This window comes from Crocuta crocuta, unplaced genomic scaffold, assembly GCF_008692635.1.
Source record: "Crocuta crocuta isolate KB4526 unplaced genomic scaffold, BGI_CrCroc_1.0 scaffold30, whole genome shotgun sequence".
NCBI classification, from domain to species: Eukaryota; Metazoa; Chordata; class Mammalia; order Carnivora; family Hyaenidae; genus Crocuta; species Crocuta crocuta.
The window spans coordinates 11,446,356-11,470,272 of record NW_027528345.1 but is presented as its reverse complement, the minus strand read 5'-3'; the positions used below and the strand labels follow the sequence as shown (position 1 = coordinate 11,470,272).

General features: G+C 45.5%; 2 protein-coding genes and 1 long non-coding RNA gene across 4 annotated transcripts in view; 2 read left to right on the top strand and 1 right to left on the bottom strand.

Moving 5' to 3' along the window:
* Positions 1-1,894: 1,894 nt before the first annotated feature.
* DAZAP2 (DAZ associated protein 2) lies at positions 1,895-5,993 on the bottom strand. 2 transcript variants are annotated; one of them, XM_077753405.1, is made up of 4 exons: positions 5,885-5,993; positions 4,726-4,844; positions 4,179-4,347; positions 1,895-3,365 (listed from the first exon to the last, which is right to left on the bottom strand). In XM_077753405.1, exons 1-4 carry the CDS (start codon positions 5,895-5,897, stop codon positions 3,043-3,045), a joined length of 624 nt encoding a protein of 207 aa, XP_077609531.1. In that variant the 5' UTR covers positions 5,898-5,993; the 3' UTR covers positions 1,895-3,042. The 2 variants fall into 2 exon arrangements, with proteins under 2 accessions (XP_077609531.1, XP_077609530.1); XM_077753404.1 differs by having other exon boundaries at positions 3,154-3,365; positions 4,102-4,347.
* Positions 5,994-8,760: 2,767 nt separating this feature from the next.
* On the top strand, positions 8,761-18,178 carry LOC144222888 (uncharacterized). The gene is made up of 2 exons (XR_013332498.1): positions 8,761-8,847; positions 17,443-18,178. It is a non-coding gene; the product is annotated as an uncharacterized LOC144222888 (long non-coding RNA).
* A 4,469-nt stretch (positions 18,179-22,647) lies between these two features.
* Positions 22,648-23,917, top strand: part of POU6F1 (POU class 6 homeobox 1) — a 29,913-nt gene continuing 28,643 nt past the window's right edge. The window contains exon 1 of the mRNA XM_077753591.1: positions 22,648-22,697. The gene's annotated coding sequence lies outside the window, so the exon portion shown is untranslated. The remainder of the gene's footprint in view (positions 22,698-23,917) is intronic.

The following is a 23,917-nucleotide window of genomic DNA, read 5'->3' as shown; positions in this document are numbered from 1 at the left end:
GAAGTTCCAGAACCATCTCAGGAGTTTCAAACAAAAGTGGTCATGGGAAGCTTGTCCCAGAGAAGTGTCATTAGAAACATCCCTAGGATGATGGTTTGCCTTCCATCCTGGAAAGGGCCAGTTTCCCAGACACGTTCTATGTATACATAGAGAGAACCAATCTCCCTAACATTTTACCCACCAATGTCCTTTGAATCAGGCCCAGAGAAGCCTCTTGGATCTGTCCCAAAATTAGAGGTGTTTAAAAGATACAGTGTGGGGCGCCTGGGTGGCTCAGTCGGTTAGGCGTCCAACTTTGGCTCAGGTCATGCTCTCACAGTTCGTGGGCTCAAGCCCCGCATCAGGCTCTGTGCTGACAGCTAGCTCAGAGCCTGGAGCCTGTTTCAGATTCTGTATCTCCCTCTCTCTCTCTGACCCTCCCCTGCTCACGCTGCCTCTCTCTCTCTTAGAAATAAATAAAACAGGGGCGCCTGGGTGGCTTAGTCGGTTAAGCGTCCGACTTTCGCTTAGGTCATGATCTCGCGGTTCGTGGGTTCGAGCCCCACGTCGGGCTCTGTGCTGCCAGCTCACAGCCTGGAGCCTATTTCAGAGTCTGTGTCTCCCTCTCTCTCTGACCCTCCCCTGCTCACGCTGTCTCTCTCTGTCTCCTAGAAATAAATTTTAAAAAATATTAAAAAAAAAAAGAAAACATTAAAAAAATTTTTTTAAATATAGTGTTTCAGTAGGAATCCTGGCTCCTCAGATAGTTTGCTTGGAATTAAGCTAAATCTCCTTTGAAGTCTTTTTGTTTGTTTGTTTGTTTTTGAAAGAGAGAGACAGAGTGTGAGCAGGAAAGGGGCAGAGAGAGAGGGAGACACAGAATCTGAAGCCAACTCCAGGCTCTGAGCCGTTAGCACAGAGCCAGACGTGGGGCTCAAACCCATGAACCACGAGATCATGACCTGAGCTGAAGTTGGACACTTAACTCAGCCACACAGGCGCCCCTGAAGTCTTAATTGTATTGCTTCCATGATCCAAGCTCTGTTCCTCACAAGGTAAGATCCAGGAGTTGAGGAATCAATCTTGACAATCTGCTTTCAGTACTTCTCCACCCAGAACTTGGCAAAATTGAAGGTCACCCTGAACTTGACAAAAACTGTTAACGCTACATTTTCCTCAGGGGTGCCTAGGTGGCTTAGGTGTTAAGCATCCGCCTCGGCTCAGGTCATGATCTCACAGTTCATGAGTGCCAGTCCCCCATCGGGTGAGCTCAAGCCTGCTTCAGGTGAGCAGGAGCCTCGCTTCCAGTAAAACATGAGCCCGCATTAGCCCCGCTTCTCTCTCTCTCTGCCCCTCGCTCACTTGCACTCTCTCCCAAAAAATAAAGACATTTTCTTCAAGTCCAGTTCTAGAGTAAGGTAGGAGAATCAGTCCTTCCCTTATTCCTAAATTTATGTTTTTGTTGTTAAGTTTGAGAACAAGCAGGAGGGGGAGGAACTGAGAGAAAGGGAGTGAGGAGAAAGAATCCCATGCAGGCTTCTCGCTGTGTGGCTCCTGACTCAGGGCTCCATCTCCAGAACCATGAGATCATGAACCAAGCCAAAACCAAGAGTGGGATGCTTAAAGGACTAAGCCACCCAAGTGCCCCCGTAAGTTGATGATCTGAATATCCCTGGCGTAACAGGCTTTTCAAAATCTGAAAGCACTTAGGAAGTAAAATGAAGAGAAGTAAAACATCTATAATGGGACTCATGAAAATAATCAAATCTTGGCCTTACGCTCCTGTGTTTATTTCAAAGCCTTCATTTAAAAAACCAAGAACAGAATGACAGTAGCACCTATTTGAATTCTAGGTGGGATAGAGGATCTATGGAGAGGAAACCTAAAAACAAAGCTGAGTAAAGAATCCTTGAAGTGAGGTGTAATGCAACTTCATCACTTTATTCAAATCTTCAAAATAGTCTTTATTCTACATTTTTAGTATAAAAAATCCACAAGTTAAGTGCACCACAGTGTAGAGAGAGACATACAACGCTGAACTTCCATAACAGTCAATGGTACAGTCAAACATCACATGTACAGAACACAAAATTTAGATGAACTGAAATTATAAGATAAAATAAAATAAAATCCAATTTCAGAAAACAAAATCAAAATATTAAGGATCCCTGAAATATTCTTAACCCTAATGAGATTTCACTGGACTCAAGTCATTTTGTAGTGAGGGATTCATAACATGACCCCACTGACCCAGCCTAGGAGTTCTTGGGAGCTATGAGTGCCTATGTCCGATACTCTGACAATACATGGTGACCAATTTTTGGATGGGAAAACATCCCCTAATTTGGCTCTTAACGTAATCAGGCTTTTGAAATGCACCCCCCTCCCTGCCCCCACATTTTAAACAAACTTGTTTACAGTACAGTTTGCATCGATACCCTTTGTTCGAATAGAGCTCTCAGTTTTGCTGGCACCAAAGCAAATTTGGGTTTGGTTCACGGATGAAGAGAAAGCCTATGAGGAGGGTCCGAGGGGCACCCTCCCCTGTTGCCTGAGGAGATGCAAAAAAAAAACAAAACAAAACCAGAAGTAATGGGGTACGTGCTTGGGGTACAGAAGGGGTTTCAGAGGATCCTTGTGAAAGACTAGTTAAAAGATGGCAAGTGGGGAGAAGTGCAAGGAGAGAAGGAAGTTAGTTTGACTGGCTTTCTGTCCTGCACCATTGATTCAATGGAGATTGGTGGGAAGAAACTGGAAGACTAGGGTTGAGGCTGGGACATGGGGCAAAGGATGGAAAGGGAAAGGCAGACAACTAATATGTTTCATTTGTAACAAGTAATAGAAATCAAAGACTTAAAGGAGATTAAAGACCAATCAGAGTAATTTGGCAACTTTAATTCTTAGGAAGATCAAAGTTCCCTCCAAACCTAATTTGATGTTTTATTACTAAGAGCAAAGACCAGTATGGTACAGTATTACTCCAGAGGAAGTCAAGGAAGATCCTTAGGGCTGCTTCACCCACATTCATTTTATGAATGGATGCCTCCCCTACCTCAAAATGCTTTAAGGAGGTACTGCTACCATTACTTGGTTCCTTATTAAGTTTGAAAAGTGCCTGAAAGTTTGGGCACCAGAAAGACACCCCAACAACATGTGTCTAAACTGCAACTTCAGGTTAATATGACTAAAGCAGTTACATTGTGAGAAGTGCTGAAGGTATGTGATGTCTTTCTCGGCACAGAGGTGGCCTCCGTTCTTCACCAGATGGTGTAGCCACCATCTGAGCCACCCATGAAGAAGTTTCCCTTCCGCTGAGTTACGAGGACATTGGCTCCCTGCATGACTGCAAGCTGAGCAGCATTGGGAGGGCATCCAGGGGGTGGTGGCTGAAAGGAAAAGACAAAGGTTGATTGGGCACAGGGCAGCGGAGGCGAGAGAAGTGAACACGGGTGAAAACAGGATCCGTTAGGAAAATGCCAACATGCTGACCAATCACATCTTAAAGCTAGTTCTGCCACCAATTTGGGTTGTAAAGCAGGTCTGTAGTCACTGTGAATCCAAAGATACAAACAGGAAAGAGAGCCTACCACTCATCCAAAGGCATTCCCACCTCATTTCCAGGATATGGCTGGGAGTGGCTGGCCCTAGCAAGAGCCATGTGGGTTCTAATTCTTACATGAGGGGGAGCTAAGCAGGAAACCTAACTAAAATCTCTAGTATCCTTCTAAATGCTACTTAATAGGGATTATGCTTTCTCGATTTTCCATCATCATGCTCCTTGATGGAATGCCACGGGGATGGCAAACTCGATCAATGCTTATGGAATGAATAAGGAGTATTACTAGAGGAGTATCAGAATGGAACTGAAAAGGCAGCGGGCAGGACTCCTAAGACAGGAAAACCAAGGAACCCAGTTAACTCAGACCCCAGGGAATGTGCCAGATGCTACTGACTTGCCACAGTTCTCCTGCGCCCTCAACTGCTTTCTGCCTGACTCCTGGGCATCAGTGCTCACGCCAGTACCACAGCTACTGCCCAGGCATGGTGAAAGGATGAATGTGTAATCTTTCCAGCAAGTTCAAATAAGCAAGAGCAGAGTTTTTCTGATAAGGCCATACTCACGGGAATGTTGCCAGCAGTAGCCCCAGCTCCAAATCTGGCACCTGCGTCGTACCCTCCTTCCACCAGCACTGCTGAACCAGGTGGGTAGATGGGACCAACTGGGTAATATGCCATAGGGATTGTGGAACCTAATGGTCCAACAGCCACAGACTGGGCCATGGGAAGATACAGGGAGGCGCCAGGAAATGCAGCCGACATGGTGGGGACTGTGGCAGCCCCTGGGTGCACGAAGCTCGGACGATAGAGCTGCAAGAGGCAGAGAAGGCAATGTGTTACTTCATGACATTCCAATCTGAGATCTCTTAATTCTCCTTATGCAGACTATGCTCTGAGTTACACGAACTGCCTTTCCACTGCCACTCAATAGTCTGCTGGATCACTTCCTGCTATAGCTAATGTTAGGCTCAAGGAGCGCACACTCATCTTCTTAACCTCAGCCTGTGCCAAAAGGCATAATCAGATAGTGCATTCCCAACCCCAACAGAAATTGCTGAAGTACACGGTGTTTTGGATTATTCATGGGAGCACTCCCTCCTGTTTGTGGAGAGTAAATAACTATGGGGAGCTCAGGCCTGAAAATGTGATCCGAGAGTATTCAGTTCAAGTCGAGAAAACCGGAAGCACCTCTGAGTAGGCAGGTGGGGCATCAGTGTAGGGTGGAGCCTGAGGAAGATGCAAGGTCTGAGGGTACACTGGATTCCCAGGAGGCTGCACAGGGTAGGTTGGCTGCGTCGGATATTGACCTGAAAGACAAGGGGGGGAGGGGAGAAATGCATGTTGCCTATCATTCTGAGCCACCAAACTGGGGCAGAGCATACTGGGTAGTTACCCTAGCCGAAACCAGCAGGAGATGTGTTCGCTGACTGCTCTGGAGGGCCTGATTTCTGGAACCAAGAAAATAAGCATTCTCTTTGCACTCTTTTCCTGGCCTATACCCGAGGATACTGGATTCTAACTCGACAGGAAAGGCGCTCTTCCCGTTAGCACACTGGTGTAAGGGAAAGTCTCGTCGGGCCCGTTTCTTCCACAATGCAGGGCAAGTCTGGGCACCCGTTCCTGACAATGTACCAACGGGACATCCTGCCTCTGCTCTGGGTGGTCTCCAAAGGCCTGGTTGTTACTAGCCAAGGCCTCGTTGAGTCACGGTGGTTAACGATTATTTACCCCATCGATTCCTACTCAAGGTCGACTTCCAAGTAAAATGAGTGGTGAAAGTGAACCTTCAGACCCGAGGGAAGGTAAATGTCCTGAGGAACAAATGAGGTTCATATTCTGCCAGACACTCGTGCAATCACAGGAACCGGCAGAATTCCGGGCCGCCATCGGAGAGAAGGGGAAAGAGACCCTTCTGGGCCCCCCTGGCCCGCCCACCAGCGCCGGCACCTCACTAGTTAAGCCCGGGCGCCAGCCTCTGGTTCCGGAGCGCGGCGCCCCGCCTCCGCTGGCTCTCCATTGGCCTGCCCAAATCCCTGCTCTAGCTCCCCATTTGCTCCTGCACATGTCTATCATGACAAGCCTTTTCTCCCCCCACCCCCACCCCTCCACCCGAGCCCGCAGCTCCAAACTGCGCCACAGAGTTTAAGGGGGAAAGGGCCGAGAAAGAGCGAGCAGCCGTAGTTCGGAGATGACGAAGGCGTCTGGCGCAACCCCTGGAACTACAGCTGGCCCCGGACCGAGGCGCAGCTCGCCCCAAGCTTGGCGTCTGGCGACCCTGGACTCCGAGCCCGCTCGCTCCAGGCTAGCGCTATTCCCCGCGACGGCCCCAGCCGCCCCCTGTCCTTGCCTTTGCTGTTCATGGTGGCTGCTGGTCCGGTTCGGCTCGGCGTCGCGGACGGTTATTTTTTTCGTCCTCTTCCTGTTCGTAGTCACTTCCGTGTCACGTGACTATTCGTCCGCCTAGCGTCACCCGACGCCCGAGTGCCGCTGCCGCCGGAAGCCCCGCCCTTTTGCTCGGCCTCCAGTAGCTAGAGGCAGGGCTCGCGGGGTCCCGCCCATCCGTGCGCGTCGACTCCGCCCCTTGGGTTCTGTCTTTCAACCCCCACCCGCGTCCCACGACGCGAAGGAAACCAAGTACAGGTAGTGTCCAAACCAGGGTTGTTTTTCTTTGTGTGGTTTTTTTTTTTCCTCTCTTGGGCGCTCGGAGGCAGAACCATTAAACTCTTCCCCGGAACTTTTTTACACCTACGCGCAGCCACTCAAGGTCACCTCACCTGTTAAGCCTTTCCTCAAGAGGCGTAGAGTGCTACTTATTTCTCTACCGTCCTGAAATACGTTCCCCAAATCTTGGCCTATCGCGCAGTTTCCCTCTTACGAAGCCCAGTTTAAGCCTCAGCTAAGTCAGGATTTATTTTGCCAGACCAGCCGTCATCTGTCCTTTTCTGAGGTAGAGCTTCAGTACGATCTTCGCTGTTTTGTCTGTACCACAGACCGGCTGTCAGTATTCACTCCCGTGTCCTGTCTTTGTTACCAAAAAGCATGTTTTGCCGTGTGTCCACAGCGGCTGGCACTAAAACGGGCACGCTCGCCGTCCCTAGAGAGTGCTTGTGGCCCTGCCCTTCCTTTGGCACTTGGTACAGGTGACCTGTAAGGTGACTTGTCTATGTTTTCTCTAAAATGGTGTTTCACCTCTAACCTAATTTCCCTTATAGGCAGAGATGCCATCCTCCGGGACAGCAATTAAGGTTTCCCTTCCATCCATCATTTTAAAATATGCCAACAATGTGCAGGTACAGAGATGGAACTGAGCACGACATTTTTGACGTTCAGATTAATACTAGTATTGAAAAGCCTGCATTTACTCCTTTCCTGTATGTCTGACTCTAATCTTGAAGGCAGCATAGTGTTAGACATTCACTCATTCAGCCTCTCCGTGAAACGCTTACAAATGCCAGGCACTGTGCTAAAACAGAACAAAGCCCAGGCGCTCTTGAAGCTCACCTTCCAGTTCAGGGGCTTGCAAGCTTTTTTGTCCACAAATCCACAACAGCGTGCTTTAAATCAGGACTCAGCACACACACACACACACACACACATTTACAACAAAATTTTTTGACCTAGTACTTTTCCTTCTATGTACACTGCACTGTAGTCTTTTACATGCTATTTATTTTTTTCAGACCTGGTTGCGATTTCCCACCCCACAAACAAGTCAGGACCCACAGTTTGGAATACGCTGTTTTTTAGTAGACTTTTAGCTCCAGAGCCTCGCACCTATTTTTAGCATGACGATTGCAGTCAGTAATTGGGAAGTAAAGGAGTGAATAAATCCTTGAAGGTCAGATCAAACCTTCCCTGTGTCCTAACTTTTCCAAATCCGATCCTAAATTGATTCCACCCCAGAGCCTGAAACTGGAGAAGTCACTAATGGATCCCAACCTCTACCCCATGCTCAAAGGCATCAGAAAATAACTGAACCTAGGAAAGGAAACTTCCCTTATTTCTCTCTGTGGGCTCACAGAGACCCTGAGTGTGTGGACTATAGCAGTCTGTGTCAATCAGAGTATAAGAAGTGGTCCCTAAATCAAGACATGAGTTCTGTTCTCACTCTGTCACCAACTGACTTTAGTCCTCTTCTACTCAGATCCCACTTATTCTCTATGACTTATTTGTTTATTTTTAATTTGTTGTAAGTTTATGTATTTTGAGAAAGACCGAGACAGAGATAGTGTGAGTGGAGGGAGGGGCAGAAAGAGAGGAAGAGAGACAGAATCCCAAGCAGGCTCCATGTGTCAGTGCAGAGCCTGACTCAGGGCTCGAACTCACAAAACCAGAGATCTTGACCTGAGCAGAAACCAAGAGATGGACGCTTAACCGACTGAGCCATCCAAGCGCCCTTCCCTGCTATTTATTAATAAGGTGACCTTACAAGTTGAAGGCCCTTAGCAGACTGAGGAAAGCTGCAGGTCAGGAAACTGTATTTCAGAGAGGTTAAGTAGTTGAACTGAGTTACACAGCTGCTAAGCCAGTAATCCAACTCAAGGTTTGTGTGACTTTGCAAGCGTTGTTTTTAATTTATTTACATTGTTTAATATGTTAATGCTGTTTTAAAATCTTTTGCCTCCCAAGGGTCTCCGTTTCATCTACCAAAAAGGTCACACAATCCTTGTGTCACCTCCAGCTCCAGAATCTGTTTAGCAAAGGAAATGAACAAAGGGAAGCCTGAGAAGACAGAGGGAGAGTGGACAGAACTGATAATCAGGTTGTACATTTTGGTCAGGCCCTACCAGGTGTTAAACACTCAAATACTGGGGCGCCTGGGTGGCTCAGTCAGTGAAACGTCTGACTCTTGATCTCAGCTCAGGTCTCAATCTCAGGGTCATGAGTTCAAGCCCCATGTCAGGCTGTGCGCTGGGCATGAAGCCTACTTTAAAAAGAAAGAAAGAAAAGAGAGTCGGGGCGCCTGGGTGGCTCAGTTGGTTGAGCATCCGACATCGGCTCAGGTCATGATCTCACGGTTCATGGGTTCGAGCCCCGCATTGGGTTCTGTGCTGACAGCTCAGAGCCTGGCACCTGCTTTGGATTCTGTGTCTCCCCCTCTCTGTGACCCTCCCTGACTTGTCCTCTGTCTCTCAAAAATAAATAAACATTTTTAAAAAACTAAAAAACAAAAACAAAACACCAAATACTTCTAGTGAATGGTAAATAGCCACTGTTCCAAGCTGTCTCCCCAGGCACACCTGTCTGCTCTGGCCCTCCACTGGAATCCATCTCCTGCCCAGGATCTCTCCATGGTCCAGTGATTAAAAGGTAAACTGTGACACCCGGGAAGCCTCTGGGACTTACCTCCAGCCAAGGCAAACTGCCTTCAGATTGGTCATTGCTGCCTGTACAGGGTGTTAGGTGTTTTGCTGGCCACTCTGGGACCTGGGCACAGAGCAAGCTAGGGCAGAGCCAAATGAGATTACCCAGAGAGGGGGTGCCTGGGTGGCTGAGTCGCTTACGAGAGTACCAAGAGAAATGGAAGGGTACAAGCCACAGCTCTCTGGCAGGTGGGCTTAAGGAGCAACTGGCTACTTTCTTGGACAGGAGTCCAGAGCCTTTCTGTTTTCTTAATTCTCCAGGGTCCCCCCAACTAAGATGAAATGTTAATCCTGTCATTTATCAAACATCCTTTCTTGAATTAATTTAACAACTATTTATTGAGCACCTACTATGTGCCAGGCCCTGTGATAGGCTCTAGGGAAACAGTAGTGAAGAAGCAGGCTCAGTCCCCACCTTCCCAAAACTTAGTCTGCCTAATGGGAGTGACAGAAGTCAACAGATAATCACGATGTAGTGTGACTGGCACTGACTTAAGGACAGAATGGGGTGGGGGGTGTTAGGAGAACGCGTAGATGAGGTACCTAATCTCCTCTACTTGGGTCAAGTGGGGCTTCCCGCTGGCAGAGTGATGTTTGAGAAGAAATCTGAAGGGTGAGTGGAAGTTAAGCAAGTGAAGGGAATTCCTCAAAGAAGGAAAGCTTATGCAAAGGCCTGGGAAGCGAGAGAGTGTACAGAGAGGGAGGACATGGAAACAGTTCAGTATGGTGGGAGCACGGAATGGGAGGTGAGAACTGGTAAGATATGAGGCTGAAGAAGTCAGCACGAGCCAGACCACACGAGGGATCCTGGAGCTCCCGGAGGACCCTAACTTAAGACACTGGATTCTACCTGGGGGCGCCAGTTAGCCACTGAAGAGCTTTAAGAGACAAGTGACATGATCCTGTTTTTATTTTAGAAATTGCTTTCTGGCTACAAAATGTAGACTAGAGTAGACAGGGACAAAAGTGGAAGTGTGTCTGGGAGAGCAGTCAGAATACCAATGTAGTAATTTAAGTGAGTGGTGATAGCAGACTGGCCCAGGGAAATGGTGGTGGGGTAGAAAAATGTCGGGGTCGGGGAAGGGCATTCCAGAACTATTTAGGAGGCAGAAACAACCAGACTAATTAATACTCAGGATTAATGTCCAGGATTCATTAAGAGAATTAATGGGAGGGATGATAACTACATAAAGTGAAAAGACAAATGCCTGGGTGGCTCAGTCGGTTAAGCGTCCGACTTCGGCTCAGGTCATGATCTTCCGGTTCGTGGGTTTGAGCCCCGCGTCGGGCTCTGTGCTGACTGCCAGCTCAGAGCCTGGAGCCTGTTTGAGATTCTGTGTCTCCCTCTCTCTCTGACCCTCCCCAGCTCACAGTGTCTCTTCTCTCTCTCTCAGAAATAAATAAAACATTAAAAATTTAAAAAAAGAAAAGAAAAGACAAATGACAGATTAGAGAAGAGATATCTGCAGTTTGTACAAGGGGCTAAGCGCCCTGTCCTAGAACTCATGGAGATCAGTCAGTATATGACCAGCCACTGGAAAAAGTAGCAAATGACAATTACAGACGGTTGAGAGAAAAGTAAATATAAATGACTTTTAAACATACAAGATGATGTTCAGCTTCACTCTTTTTTTTTTTTTAAATTTATTTATATTGAGACAGCATGGGGAAGAGGGAGAGGAGGAGAGAGGGAGGATCCCAAGCAGGCTCCACGCTGTCCGCACAGAGCCTGATGTGGGCTCGAACCATAAACCGTGAGATCATGACCCGAGCTAAAAGCAAGAGTTAGATTCCTAACCGACTGAGCCACCCAGGTGCCCCTCAGCTTCACTCTATGTAATAAGAAGAAGGCAAATGAAAACCACGCAGACACCATTATCAGATTGGTAAAATCCACACATTTACTAACTTCACTCTATTTGCAGGGCTGTGAATAAGCAGACACTCTATTTTTTGTTTTTATTTTTTAAAGTTTTTATTCTCATTTCAGCTAATTAATATACAATGTAATATTAGTTTCAGGTGTACAATATACTGATTCAAGACATCCATGCGACATCACCACAAGTGCGCTCCTTAACCCCATCACCTGTTTCACCCATCCCCCACTCCGTGGTAAACATCGGTTCTCTATCATTAAGTCTGCTTTTTTTTTTTAATGTTTTATTTATTTTTGAGAGAGAGACAGATAGACAGCGTGAGCAGGGGAAGGTCAAAGACAGAGAGGGAGACACAGAATCTGAAGACAGGCTCCAGGGTGTGAGCTAGCTGTCAGCACAGCCCAATGTGGGGCTCGAACCCACGAACCGTGAGATCACAACCTGAGCCTAAGTCGTACGCCCAACCAACTGAGCCACCCAGGTGCCCCCTCATTAAGTCTGCTGCTTGATTTGTCTTGCTCTCTTATTTTTTTCCTTTGCTTGTTTGTTTTGTGTCTTAAATTCTACATATGAGTGAAATATGTTTTTTAAAAAAATAATTTATTTCTTTTTAAATTTATATCCAAGTTAGTTAACATATAGTGCAACAGTGATTTCAGGAGTAGATTCCTTAATGTCCCTTCCCCATTTAGCCCATCCCCCCTCCCACAACCCCTCCAGTAACCCTCTGTTTGTTCTCCATATTTAAGAGTCTCTTCTGTTTTGTCCCCCTCCCTGTTTTTATCTTATTTTTGCTTCCCTTCCCTTATGTTCATCTGTTTTGTATCTTAAACTTCTCATATGAGTGAAGTCATTTGATATTTGTCTTTCTCTGATGGACTAATTTCACTTAGCATAATACCCTCTAGTTCCATCCATGTAATTGCAAATGGCAAGCGTTCATTCTTTTTGATTGCTGAGTAATACTCCACTATATATATATATATATACACACACACACACACACACATATATATATATATACCACATCTTCTTTATCCACTCATCCATCGATGGACATTTGGGCTCTTTCCATAGTTTGGCTATTGTTGATAGCGCTGCTATAAACATTGGGGTGCATGTGTCCCTTTGAAACAGCACACCTGTATCCTTTGGATAAATACCTAGTAGTGCAATTGCTGGGTCATAGGGTAGTTCTTTTTTTAACTTTCTGAGGAACCGCCATAGTGTTTTCCAGAGTGGCTGCACCAGTTTGCATTCCCACCAGCAGTGCAAAAGAGATCCTCTTTCTCCGCATCCTTGCCAACATCTGTTGTTGTCTGAGTTGTTAATGTTAGCCATTCTGACAGGTGTGAGGTGGTATCTCATTGTGGTTTTCATTTGTATTTCCCTGATGATGAGTGATGTTGAGCATTTTTTCATGCCTCAATTGGCCATCTGGATGTCTTCTTTGGAGAAGTGTCTATTCATGTCTTCTGCCTCTTTCTTCACTGGATTATTTGTTTTCTGGGTGTTGAGTTTGATAAGTTCTTTATAGATATTGGATACTAACCCTTTATCTGATATGTTGTTTGCAGATATCTTCTTCCATTCGGTCGGTTGCCTTTTAGTTTTGCTGACAGTTTCCTCTGCTGTGCAGAAGCTTTTTATCTTGATGAGGTCCCATAGTTCATTTTTACTCTTTCCCATGCCTCTGGAGATGTGTTGAGTAAGAAGTTACTCCAGCCAAGGTCAAAGGGGTTTCTGCCTGCTTTCTCCTCAAGGATTTTGATGGCTTCCTGTCTTAACGCGTAGGTCTTTCATCCATTTTGAGTTTATTTTTGTGTATGGTGTAAGAAAGTGGTCCAGATTCATTTTTCTGCATGTCTCTGTCCAGTTTTCCCAGCACCATTTGTTGAAGAGATTGTCTTTATTCCATTGGATATTTTTTCCTTCTTTGTCAAAAATTAGTTGGCCATATGTTTGTAGGTCCATTTCTGGGTTCTCTATTCTGTTCCATTGATCTGAGTGTTTGTTTTTGTGCCAGAAATCATACGATATTTGTCTTTCTGTGACCCCACTCTAATTTATTGCTGTGGGAATATAAATTGGTATAACTCCTATTGGGTTAGTTTGGCAATATCTATCGATACACAATATCTATCGATACACATTACCATCCCCATTTCTAGGAATGATTCCTACAGATATATTTGCACTCATGAGAAACGCTGTGTATAAAGTTATCACCGTAGCATTGTAATAGCAAAAGGTTAGGAATAACCCATATGTCCATCAATAGGGAAGTGGTAAAATAAATCTTAGTACAGTCACACAACTAAGTACTCTATGGCTGTAACAAAGAATGAGAAAGCTCTCCGAAATATATTTAAAATTTTTTTAATATCTATTTATTTTTGAGAGAGAGAGAAACAGAGTGTGAGCAGGAGAGGGGCAGAGAGAGAGGGAGACAGAATCCAAAGCAGGCTCCAGGCTCTGAGCTGTCAGCATGGAGCCCAACATGGGGCTCGAACTCACAAACTGTGAGATCATGTACGTTTAACTGACTGAGCCACCCAGGTGCTCCTCCAAAATATGTTTTAAATTAAAAAAATAAAAATGAAATCTTCAGAACAGTGTGGTTAGCATCATGTGTTTTGTAAAAGAACAGGAAAACCAAGAATATTCATTGGCATTTGAGTAAAGAAATTCTGAAAGAATATACAAGCTACCTATAAAAAGTGGCTACTGGTTTGTGTGGGGAGACAGAAGTAAAAGTGAGACTTTTCACTGTATACCTTTAAATTTTTTTAAAATTGGGGCACCTGGGTAGCTCAGTCAGTTAAGTGTCTGATTCTTGATTTCAGCTCAGGTCATGATCTCCCAGTTCGTGGGTTCGAGCCCCGTATTGGGCTCCATACTGACAGTGCAGAGCCTGCTTGGGATTCTCTCTGTCCCTCTTTTTGCCCCTCCCCTGCCCTCGCTTTGTCTTTCTCCCTCTTTCTCAAAATAAGTAAACTTAAAAGAAACATAAATAAAAATTTTGAACCATATGAATGTTTATCAAGTCAAAAAATTAAAGCAATGTTGGCACACCTATGAAAATGGCTAATATGGGGGCACCTGGGTGGCTCAGTCAGTTAAGTGTCCAACTCTTGGTTTCAGCTCAGGTCATGATCTCACAGTTTGTGGTTTGGGGTCCCATGTCACACACTCCATGCTGGCAGTGCAGAGCCTGCTTGCGATTCTTTCTCTCTCTCTCTCCTTCTCTCATAGCCACTCCCCTTCTCATTCTCTCTCTCTCATAATAAATAAATAAACTAAAAATATTTTTAAAATAAAATGGGTAATATAAGAAGCCTGACAATTTCAAGTGTTAGAATGTACAGCTATTAGAACTGTCATATACTGGGGTGCCTGGGTGGCTCAGTTGGTTAAGCTTCTGACTTCAGCTCAGGTCATGATCTCATGGTTCATGGGCTCGAGCCCCGCGTCGGGCTCTGTGCTGACCGCTAGCTCAGAGCCTGGAGCCTGTTTCAGACTCTGTATCTCCCACTCTCTCTGACCCTTCCCTGCTCATGCTGTGTGTGTGTCTCTCTCTCTCAGAAATAAATAACATTTAAAAAAAAAGATCGGTCATATACTGCTAGTAAGAGTATAAAATGGTACAACCACTTTGAAAACAGTATGGCAGGATCTTTAAAAGTTAAACGTACACATAGAACTACCCTACTGTGATCCAGCAATTGCACTACTAAGTATTTACCCAAAGGATACAAAAAAACTGATTATTTATAGCAGCGCTATCAACAATAGCCAAATTATGAAAAGAGCCCAAATGTCCATCAACTGATGAATGGATAAAGAAGTTGTGATACACACACACACACACACACACACACACACACAGGAATATTATTCAGCCATAAAAAAAGAATGAAATCTTGCCATTTGCAACGGTGTGGATGGAGCTAGAGGGTATTGTGCTAAGTGAAATAAGTCAGTCAGAGAAAGACAAATACCACATCATTTCACTCTGTGTGGAATTTAAGAAACAAAACAGATGAACATGGGAAAGAGAGGCAAACCCATAAAATACACTCTTTAAAAAATTATTTTTAATGTTTACTCATTTTTTTCAAATTAATACTTCTTTATGTTTTATTTCTGAGAGAGAGAGAGGCAGCGTGAGCAGGGGAGGGTCAGAGAGAGAGGGAGACACAGAATCTGAAACAGGCTCCATACTCAGAGCTAGCTGTCAGCACAGAGCCCGATGCGGGGCTCAAAACCACACACCATGAAATCATGACCAGAACTGGGACGCCTGGGTGGCTCTGTCGGTTGAGTGTCCGACTTCAGCTCAGGTCATGACCTCACAGTTCGTGGGTTTGAGCCCCACATTGGGCTCTGTGCTGAGAGCTGGCTCAGAGCCTGGAGCCAGCTTCGGATTCTGTGTCTCCCTCTCTCTCTCTGCCCCTTCCCTGCTCATGCTGCTCTCTCTCAGAAATAAATAAAACATTAAAAAAAGAAAAAAGAAATCATGACCAGAACCAAAGTTGGCTGCTCAATGGACAGAGCCACTCAGGTGCCCCAAACAGACTCTTAATTATAGAGAACAACCTGAGGGGTGCTGGGAGGGGGGATGGGTTACATGCGTCATGGGTACTAAGGAGAGTGCTTGTTGGGATACATACTAGGAGTGTGTGTAGGTGATGAGTCACTAGATTCTAGTCCTGAAACTAATATTGCACTCTATGTTGACTAACTGGCATTTAAACAAAAAAAATTGAAATAAATAATAAAACAATTTTTTTAAGTTAAACATACACATACCATATGATCCAGCTATTCCATTCCTGTTAACCCAAGAGAAATTAAAGTATATGGCCACACACAGACTTACAAGGGTATTTATAACAGCTTCATTTGTAACAGTCCCAAATTGGAAACAACGCAAATGACTGTCAACAGGTCAGTGGATAAACAAATTGTGGTGTTGCCATGCAATAAAAAGGAATGAACTATGGAGGTGCCTGGGTGGCTCAGTTTAAGCATTGGACTCTTGATTTTGGATGAGGTCATGATCTCAGAGTCGTGAGATCAAGCCCACATCAGGGCTCTGAACTAGGTGTGGAGCAAAATTAAGGCAGAACTTGGCAAATGCTAGAGTAGAGATGGGTAAGCTGTGGTCTGAGGGTTCAGAGAATGGCTTTGCCTCTTCCTGCTGGGTCCCTACTCCCAATTAATCAGGCTGAGTAGAGCTTTTTTATGTACCTTTTTAAAAAAGTTTTTTCATTTATTTTGAGAGAGAGCGAGTGAATAAGCATGAGTCGGGGAGGGGCAGAGAGGGAATCCCACTGACAGTGCAGAGCCCAATGTGGGACTCGAACCCAAGAACTGTGAGATCATGACCTGAGCCTAAGTCAAGAGTCGGACACTTAACTGACTGAGCCACCCAGGCACCCCTTTTTATGTAAATTAACTGAACACCAACTATGTGTTGTGCTCTTGACTTATGTAATGGGAAGAACAAACCCACCTCCTATTTCCCAGCTCAAGAAGGAGGGTAGTGGTTTGTGGAAGAATCCAGTCAGGCTCTTTGAAGCAGCCTTTTCAAAGTTTTGGCTGGTTTTTGTGTAACTAAGGGAACAAGGATTACAAGATATATGACTCAGAAATGGACCCTCCTTTCTTATTCCAGGCAAGCCTTTGTAGGAGAGGCACTAACACTGCTCTGCATAATAATGCAAAGGGCTAATTCCACCGTGGCAGGGGCAGCGTCTCTTCTTTGGGGGTTTTGATCAATTTCTCTCAATGTGAAATCCCAAGCCACCTGCATCGGAATCATTTCGTGCTTATTAAAAGTGCAAAGTAATGCAGTGATACTGACACACATCAACATTCGCCTATTTGGGGGTTGAGATTTCATTTCATTCTTTGAGGGGTGTGTATGTGTTACAAAGGCTGCTTACTTTCGAAAGGACAGTCAGAAAGAATAAAGCCTCATCTGCATCTCAGTCTGGCCAAGAGACTGGAGGGGTTCGGGACTCGGGTGCCAGCATCCCCTAGACAGTTCTGCTGGCTGGACTGTCTGCCAGAGCTCACTGGGACACATACTCTGTGGCGCCTTTCCCCTGTTCCACCTCATAACATACACACACACACACACACACACACACACACACACTTAGCTCTTCCAGACTGAATTTGTCAGATTTAGGGAAATTTATTAGGAGTAGCTGAGGAACAAGAGGGAGGAAGGCCCTGGGGCTTCCCAGAAAGAAGTGGGGTTTTTTTAAAAAAAATTTTTAAAGTTTATTTTGAGAGAGACAGAGCATGAATGGGGGAGGGGCAGAGAGAGAAGGAGACCAAGAATCCCAAGCAAGCTCTGTGCTGTCAGCGCAGAGCCCTGACACAGGGCTCTAACTCATGAAATCTTGAGATCATGACCTGAGCTGTAACCAAGAGCCGGATGCTTAACTGACTGAGCCAACCAGGTGCCCCAGAAGTGGAGGTCTGAAGGCGTTTCTAGGGAGGGAAGCAGACCTGAGGACAGGGAGCCAGGTTAGTGCCTGGGGTACATCCATGAAAGGTACAGACCCTTTAATAAAGATTTAATTTCTTAACTGTTTTTCACTTGGATTATAGGGAAAGTTAAAGCAAACTTATTTATTTTATTTTAGAGTGTGTGCATGGGGGAGAAGAGCAGAGGGAAAGAGAGAGAACCTTAAGACAACGCATTCAGCCCAGAGCCTGATGTGGAGCTCAATCCAAAGATCCTGGGATCATGACCTGAGCCGAAATCAAGAGTTGGACATTCAACCAACTGAGGCACCCAGGCACCCCAAAGGCAAATTTTTTTTAAGTTTATTTTTATTTTGAGAGAGACAAAGAGAGCATGAGTTGGGGGAGAGGCACAGAAGAGAGAGGATTCCAAGGAGGCTCTGCACCATCAGCACAGAGCCCAACACAGGGCTCAATCCCATAAACCATGAGATCACGACCTGAGCCAAAATCAAGAGTCATACACTCAACCAACTGAGCCACCCAGGCGCTCCCCAAAGGCAAATTTTTAGTACATTCCCTTATTCATTGCAATTCTCTTTAGTCTTCCCCCAACCCTTCGGTAAAGAACATTTTGTGTAGTCATGTTGAGGAGAATCCATAGCTCTGCTCCACTGTGACTATAGTTGCATTTCATCCAGTGGAACCACATCAGGAGTTTTAGGCTGTGACCAGCAGCCAAGTGAATGGAATAGAAGGACCGAATGGAATAGAAGGTCAAGCAGAAGACTTGGGAGACAGACATGAGACAAACCTTGCCTTTCGTTCCACTTCCCCAAATACACTAGAGAGAGAAACAGGTGACCCTTAACATGGAAGGATATGAAAAAATAAAAAAAAGGAGGAAGATGCTGACACTTGGGTTTATATGCATAATATCCTCTAACACTTAAAAAACCCTAGGAGTGAATGTTCTTCGCATTTGTAAAATGGGAAGCTATGACTTAAAGAAAGCTAACCTGTCCAAGGCTACACAGCTAGTTAAGTTACCATGGTCACATCTGAGCACAAATCTGTGGACCTGATTGGATTATAACGTCTCCTACTTGTTCCTGTCGCAATGGAGGTTGGCTCCCTGTCCATGCCCCAGGGACATTTGTTATTCTCCATTCTATAGAACTTTGTATTATTTGATGCTTTCAAACCTATATTGCTTCTGTAGTTCACAGAAATAATCAAAACATAAAAAAAGGGAAAATAATAAAATTAATGGTTTCCAGAAAACACTGTAAAATGCCCCTTTCTTGGGACCAGTGGTCTTCATCACCCAGAGGACTTAGGAAGACAGAATATAAAGAACATGTAACACAAAGAAAATTCAGGTTCTACACCTGGCCTGCTCCTCACCAGCCATTTGGCCTTAGACAAGTCACTTCACCTCTCTGAGCCTCCCTCAATTTTCTCATCTTGACTATTACTCCTACCTCACAGATTTGGTGTGAAGGTCAAATAAGAAGATAAATGATAAATATTTCTGGAACTATAGCAATCAGCCTGTATCTTAAGCTAAGTATCAACTCTATCAGATTTGCTGAAGCTGCTCTTTTATGGCAAGGAAGGATACCCCCCTCTGGCCATTTCCTGGGTACAGTCTCTGTGCAAGCAGGAATCAGGGGCCTTTAGCCAACGCAAATGAATGGTGGTTGATTCTGACAATTTATTTCCTACTCCAGGCTTTCTTCCCCTCTTATCTACACATCTACATGTCAGAAATAAATTTCTTTTTCCTCCAATATCATTTTTTGATGGAAACTTCCAGACTTACTCAGATGGGAGAAGGGGGGGGGGAGGAGAACAAAAGACCACATTTCTTCCGCATTTCAATCAACAACCTCATTTTCTTCTAACAGTTGAAGTGAACTTCTTATGAATAATGGATGATGGCCTGATGAATATGCACACAGCCTATTATGCCTGTGAGGTTTGGTAAATAATTTATGAGCTAAAATGTTCCTCACCTTGTTACTGTACAAAAATTATGGGAAAAAAACATATTTACCCTTGGAGCTGGTAGGGTGGTCTGTCAAAGTGACAGCAGCCTAGTAATACAGTCCTATGTCATTGCTAAGATTACAGTAAATAGAATAAAATATATGCATTTCAGGGTGGGAGGTCCTTAAAAGCCAGAGTATGCAAGCCACATTTTGTGTCACAAGTTTTCAAAAACTCTGGCTTCTCAAAAAACAAGCAAACAGCAACAGCAAAACACCTCTGGCTTCTCATCTTAAAATATCCCTGCATTGTTAACAGTACTCAGGGACCTTCTCCTTTCCCACCTACTCTGCTCACAAGGGCTTCCGTATGACCAGTCAAGATGGACAGCAGCTTCCTCATCTCGTGAAAAGGGGCCAGCCACGACGCACCGTAACATGCCAAAGTGTGCGATTCCGGAGACATTTCTTTAAATAATTCTAAAAGCTTTCCGAGAGAACAAACAGGTAGCACACAGAGGGGGAAAGCTGGCGGAGAAGCACTTGGAAATGCATTGCTGCCTTTTGTCTCCTCCCAGTTGAGAGGTTTTTCCTGCTGACCAACCTGACTCCCTGCTGCATCGTCCTCCAACTCACTCCCACCTGCCCAAGCCTCATTCCCTTAGCAACAGCAGTGATGCCTTTAATCTGGTGATTCGGGAGGAGGAGGGGCAAGATTAACTACGGCCACCAGGAAGGTGTTTGGGAAAATATGCCTGGATCCTGGGAAAATTTGGTTGTTCTATGACAATTTTGAAAACCTGGAACTGGGTGAGTTCTCAAGCCAGGGAAGATAGGACATCAGAGACTATGTGCTTAGATTCCCAGAGCTTTCTAGGAATGGAGTCCAGTGCCAAGGGAGACTCTCCGGCTCAACACTCTTGCTGTCCGGATATGCTGAGTGTTTGGTGGAGATCAGACAAAAAAGGAAACAGAGGTCCTGCCCCACATCTGCTGGGGAAACTAATATGTTCTCCAGAAAAAGAATGAATGGCCTATAAATGACAAATTATATACTGAAGTTATTGGAACAAATGATGTAATTAAAATAATATTAGAACGACATGGTATATTCAAGAAGGCTTTTTGCAGGAGATAAACCTTGAGTGGAGTTTGCAAAGGAAGGAAGACCCAATTACACTGAAAGATTAGAGGTATATATGGTCAGGCCTGCCTGATGTGGGCTCTGCCAATCTTCCCAGCCCCATTTTGTGCAATTTTCACTTGCTGTGCTCCAGCCATATCGATCGTCTTTTGGTTTCTTGAATGCCAAGTTCCCTCCTGCCAGATGGCCTCTGCCCTACCTCTGCCTCTGCTGTTCCTTCTGCCTCCTGCCAATCCTGTGTTTTAACGTTTGTCTTCCATTTCACTTCTTCAGAGAAGTCTTCCCTGCCCTGCCCCCCAGTGTTATTCTCTTTCATATCACCTTCTTGTTTTCCTTCTTTCTTTTTTTTAAAGTTTATTTATTTTGAGAGAGAGAAAGAGCATGAACAGGGGAGGGGCAGAGAGAGAGAGAGAGAATCCCAAGAAGGCTTTGTCTGCACTGTCAGCCCAGAGCCTGATGTGGGGCTCGAACTCCCAAACTGCAAGATCATGACCTGAGCCAAAATCAAGAGTCAGACACCTGACCAACTGAACCACCCAGGTGCCCCTGTTCATAGCAGCTTTATCTGTAAGGGACAAAAACAAGAATAACCCAAATGCCCATCCACAGTAGAATGGGTAAATCGTGGCAAAATTATGCCACGGAATATATACAGCAACAAAAAAAGAACAAACAATACTGCCAGACACAACAACATGGATGAATCTCAGAAACATATGTTCAGTGACAGAAGGCAGACGCAAGAGCACATACTATCTTGATTCCATTTATATGAAGTTCAAGAACCAGCAAAACTAATCTATGATGATAGAATTCAGAATAGTGGTAACAGTTGAGTCTTCTTTGGTGTTAGGGGTATTCTACCTTTTTTTTTTTTTTTTTTTAAGTAGGCTCCATGCCCAATGTGAGGCTTGAACTCAAGACCTTGAAATCAAGAGTTTCTGTATGTTGTATGCTGTACTGACTGAGCCTGCCAGGTGTCCCGGAAATGCTCTGTATCTCATTGTGGGTGNTTTTTTTTAAGTAGGCTCCATGCCCAATGTGAGGCTTGAACTCAAGACCTTGAAATCAAGAGTTGCATGCTGTACTGACTGAGCCTGCCAGGTGTCCCGGAAATGCTCTGTATCTCATTGTGGGTGGTGATGATAATTATGTAAAGATTCAAATTGTACATTTAAGACTTAGGTACTTTACTGTGTGCACAGGTCAAACCTGAATTAAAAAAATTAACATACAAAGAAGTAATATATGCTCATCATCAAAAACTTAAGCAAGGCAGAAGTATACACAGTATAAATTAAAGGTTTCCTTTTTCCAGAGAAAACCACAATTAACATTTTGATGTTTGTCTCCTCCCACCCAAGCCCTTCCATCACATCCATTTCTTTCTTCAAACTATCCTTCATATTCATGTCATTCAAAGCATTTGATCCGTGTGTAGTCCTAAACCAACTCACATAGACTGAGTTTTTGCCTCCATGTGATAATGTTCAAGTGTAAGAATGTGCCCCTTCTTTGCATAGAGCGATGGGAAATACAAAAATGAGTAAGTGACGGCCTGTGCTCTCGAGGAATTTACAGTTGGAGGGGAAAGACCACAGAGGCTACAGACCAAACAAAACTCCCAAGAGGGGCACTTGGGTGGCTCAGTCGGTTACGCAGCACACTCTTGGTTTCAGCTCAGGCCATGATCTCACGGTTTGTGCATTCGAGCCCCACATTGGGCTCCATGCTGACAGTGCGGAGCCTGCTTGGGATTCTCTCCCTCTCTCTCTCCCCCTCCTCTGTTCTCTCTCTGTCTCTTTCAAAATAAATAAAGTTAAAAAAAATTTTTTTTAAATCCCAAGAGATAGAATACCATGACATGTATCAGAGTTTCACAAGGCCATTAAAGTGGATATAAAACTATTGTACAAATAATGATACATTACTGTACATTAATCCTCTTACTTCTGTATAGAGCTTACAGTTTTCAAAGATTTTTACACACAGCCCCACTATTAAACTTCTTAACCCTAGGAAGTAGTGACTATAGGTATTATCCTCATTTTGTAAGTCATGAAGAAGTTCAATAACTTGCATGGACTGCAGGTGGAAGAGCGGGTACTAAAACCTAAGCGATCACTACTTATCCATTGGTTTCTCATGAATCGGCCACCAGCAGTAACTCATCCCCCCTCCCCCCAAAGGAAACAGGAAATGGATAGCACCTGAGCCCTGCTGGCCCAGCAGATGATGACGCCAGGCCTCAAGAGGGAAGCTTCTGTGAGCAGGACCTCTGGGTGTGAGCAAGCTCCAGGTAACATTCTGGAAAAGTGTGTAGTGATGATCTGGAGACCCTGGTGCTGCTTCCCGTCTGCTCTTCCCCTGCAGTGTCTTCCACCAAGGGGTCTAAAGAATAGTCTGGGAGGGCTGAGGCCTCACTACAAGTCTCCTCGCACTACCTGTAACTCCTCTATCTCCCGCTCTCCAGAAACCACCAAAATGGGGGTGGGGGTGGAGCGGACAGTAGGTGTGCAATCCAGGCCAACAGCGGGCCGCCTACATTGAGGGATCCACATTTGCTGAATTTACAGAGCCTGCCTAAATTCTTCTCCCCTCATTCCTTCTCTTCCCCTTTTGGTCTTCCAATTCCTTCCTCTTCCACCTGCAACTACTCCAATCTGCTTTCCCTCAGCCCCAACTGCCTTTTTGAATCCCTTCTCCTACCTTCGAAAGCCTCTAGTAAACCACACCCTCCACACCATCACCGCCAGCAAAGCAGAACATCGTTTTTCTCCATTTTACTGAACTTAGTCTTTCTTCCTTAATTTTTTTTTTTTACATTTCTCGTCTACTTGGACAAGAAGGCAGGGAAGTTGTCTTTAGACAAGCCGGCCACAACCAACCGCCACTGGGTGAGGGTGGAGGGTGCATTCAGGGTTCCCTCCCTGAAACGGAGCCGGAGATCAACCGCTCGGGGGTTCGACGCTGGCTGAGCGCCCATCTGAGTTCCCCCTTCTCTCTCGCGGTCTGGGGCTCGAGCATAGACCTGAACTTGACTTTAGGACGAGGAGGAGCACAACTGAGTAACCTACAGTGGAAAGGCGGCGGCGACTGGGGGTCACCGTCCTCACCGCCCCAGCCCTAGGCTGAAGGGAACGTGGCACGGGGTCTCCGCTTCAGACTCCCGTGCTCCCTCTCTCGCACCTTCCAAAATGAAAGCACCTCGAGCAGCACCTCCGAGGGGGCTGCGTGACCCGCCCCACGGACCCTCCATTCCAGTCCGGGAAGAGAGCCCTAGGGGCCTCCTGGCGTGGCCAAGGGCTAAGGGTGCCCTCCCCACCCCCACCCCTCGTTCCCCGCTCCCCAGATCCCCTCCCTTCACCACCCGCCCAGCCCGCCGCCCCCGGCGGCTGGCGCGCGCGGTGCAGCATGCGGCAAAGCTCTTTGCATAAATTATGCTCATGACGCAGCAGCTAAAAAAATCCAAGTAGCAGGAGGGAAAATAAGGGGGGGGAGGGAAAGGGGGGGCCGTGG

Coding starts and splice junctions, on each gene's coding strand:
- DAZAP2 (XM_077753405.1), bottom strand. Junction 4,348..4,725: donor CCCCACCTGCCTACTCAGAG/GTGCTTCCGGTT, acceptor TGCCTCTTGCAG/CTCTATCGTCCGAGCTTCGT. Junction 3,366..4,178: donor TGGTCCCATCTACCCACCTG/GTTCAGCAGTGC, acceptor TTTTCCTTTCAG/CCACCACCCCCTGGATGCCC.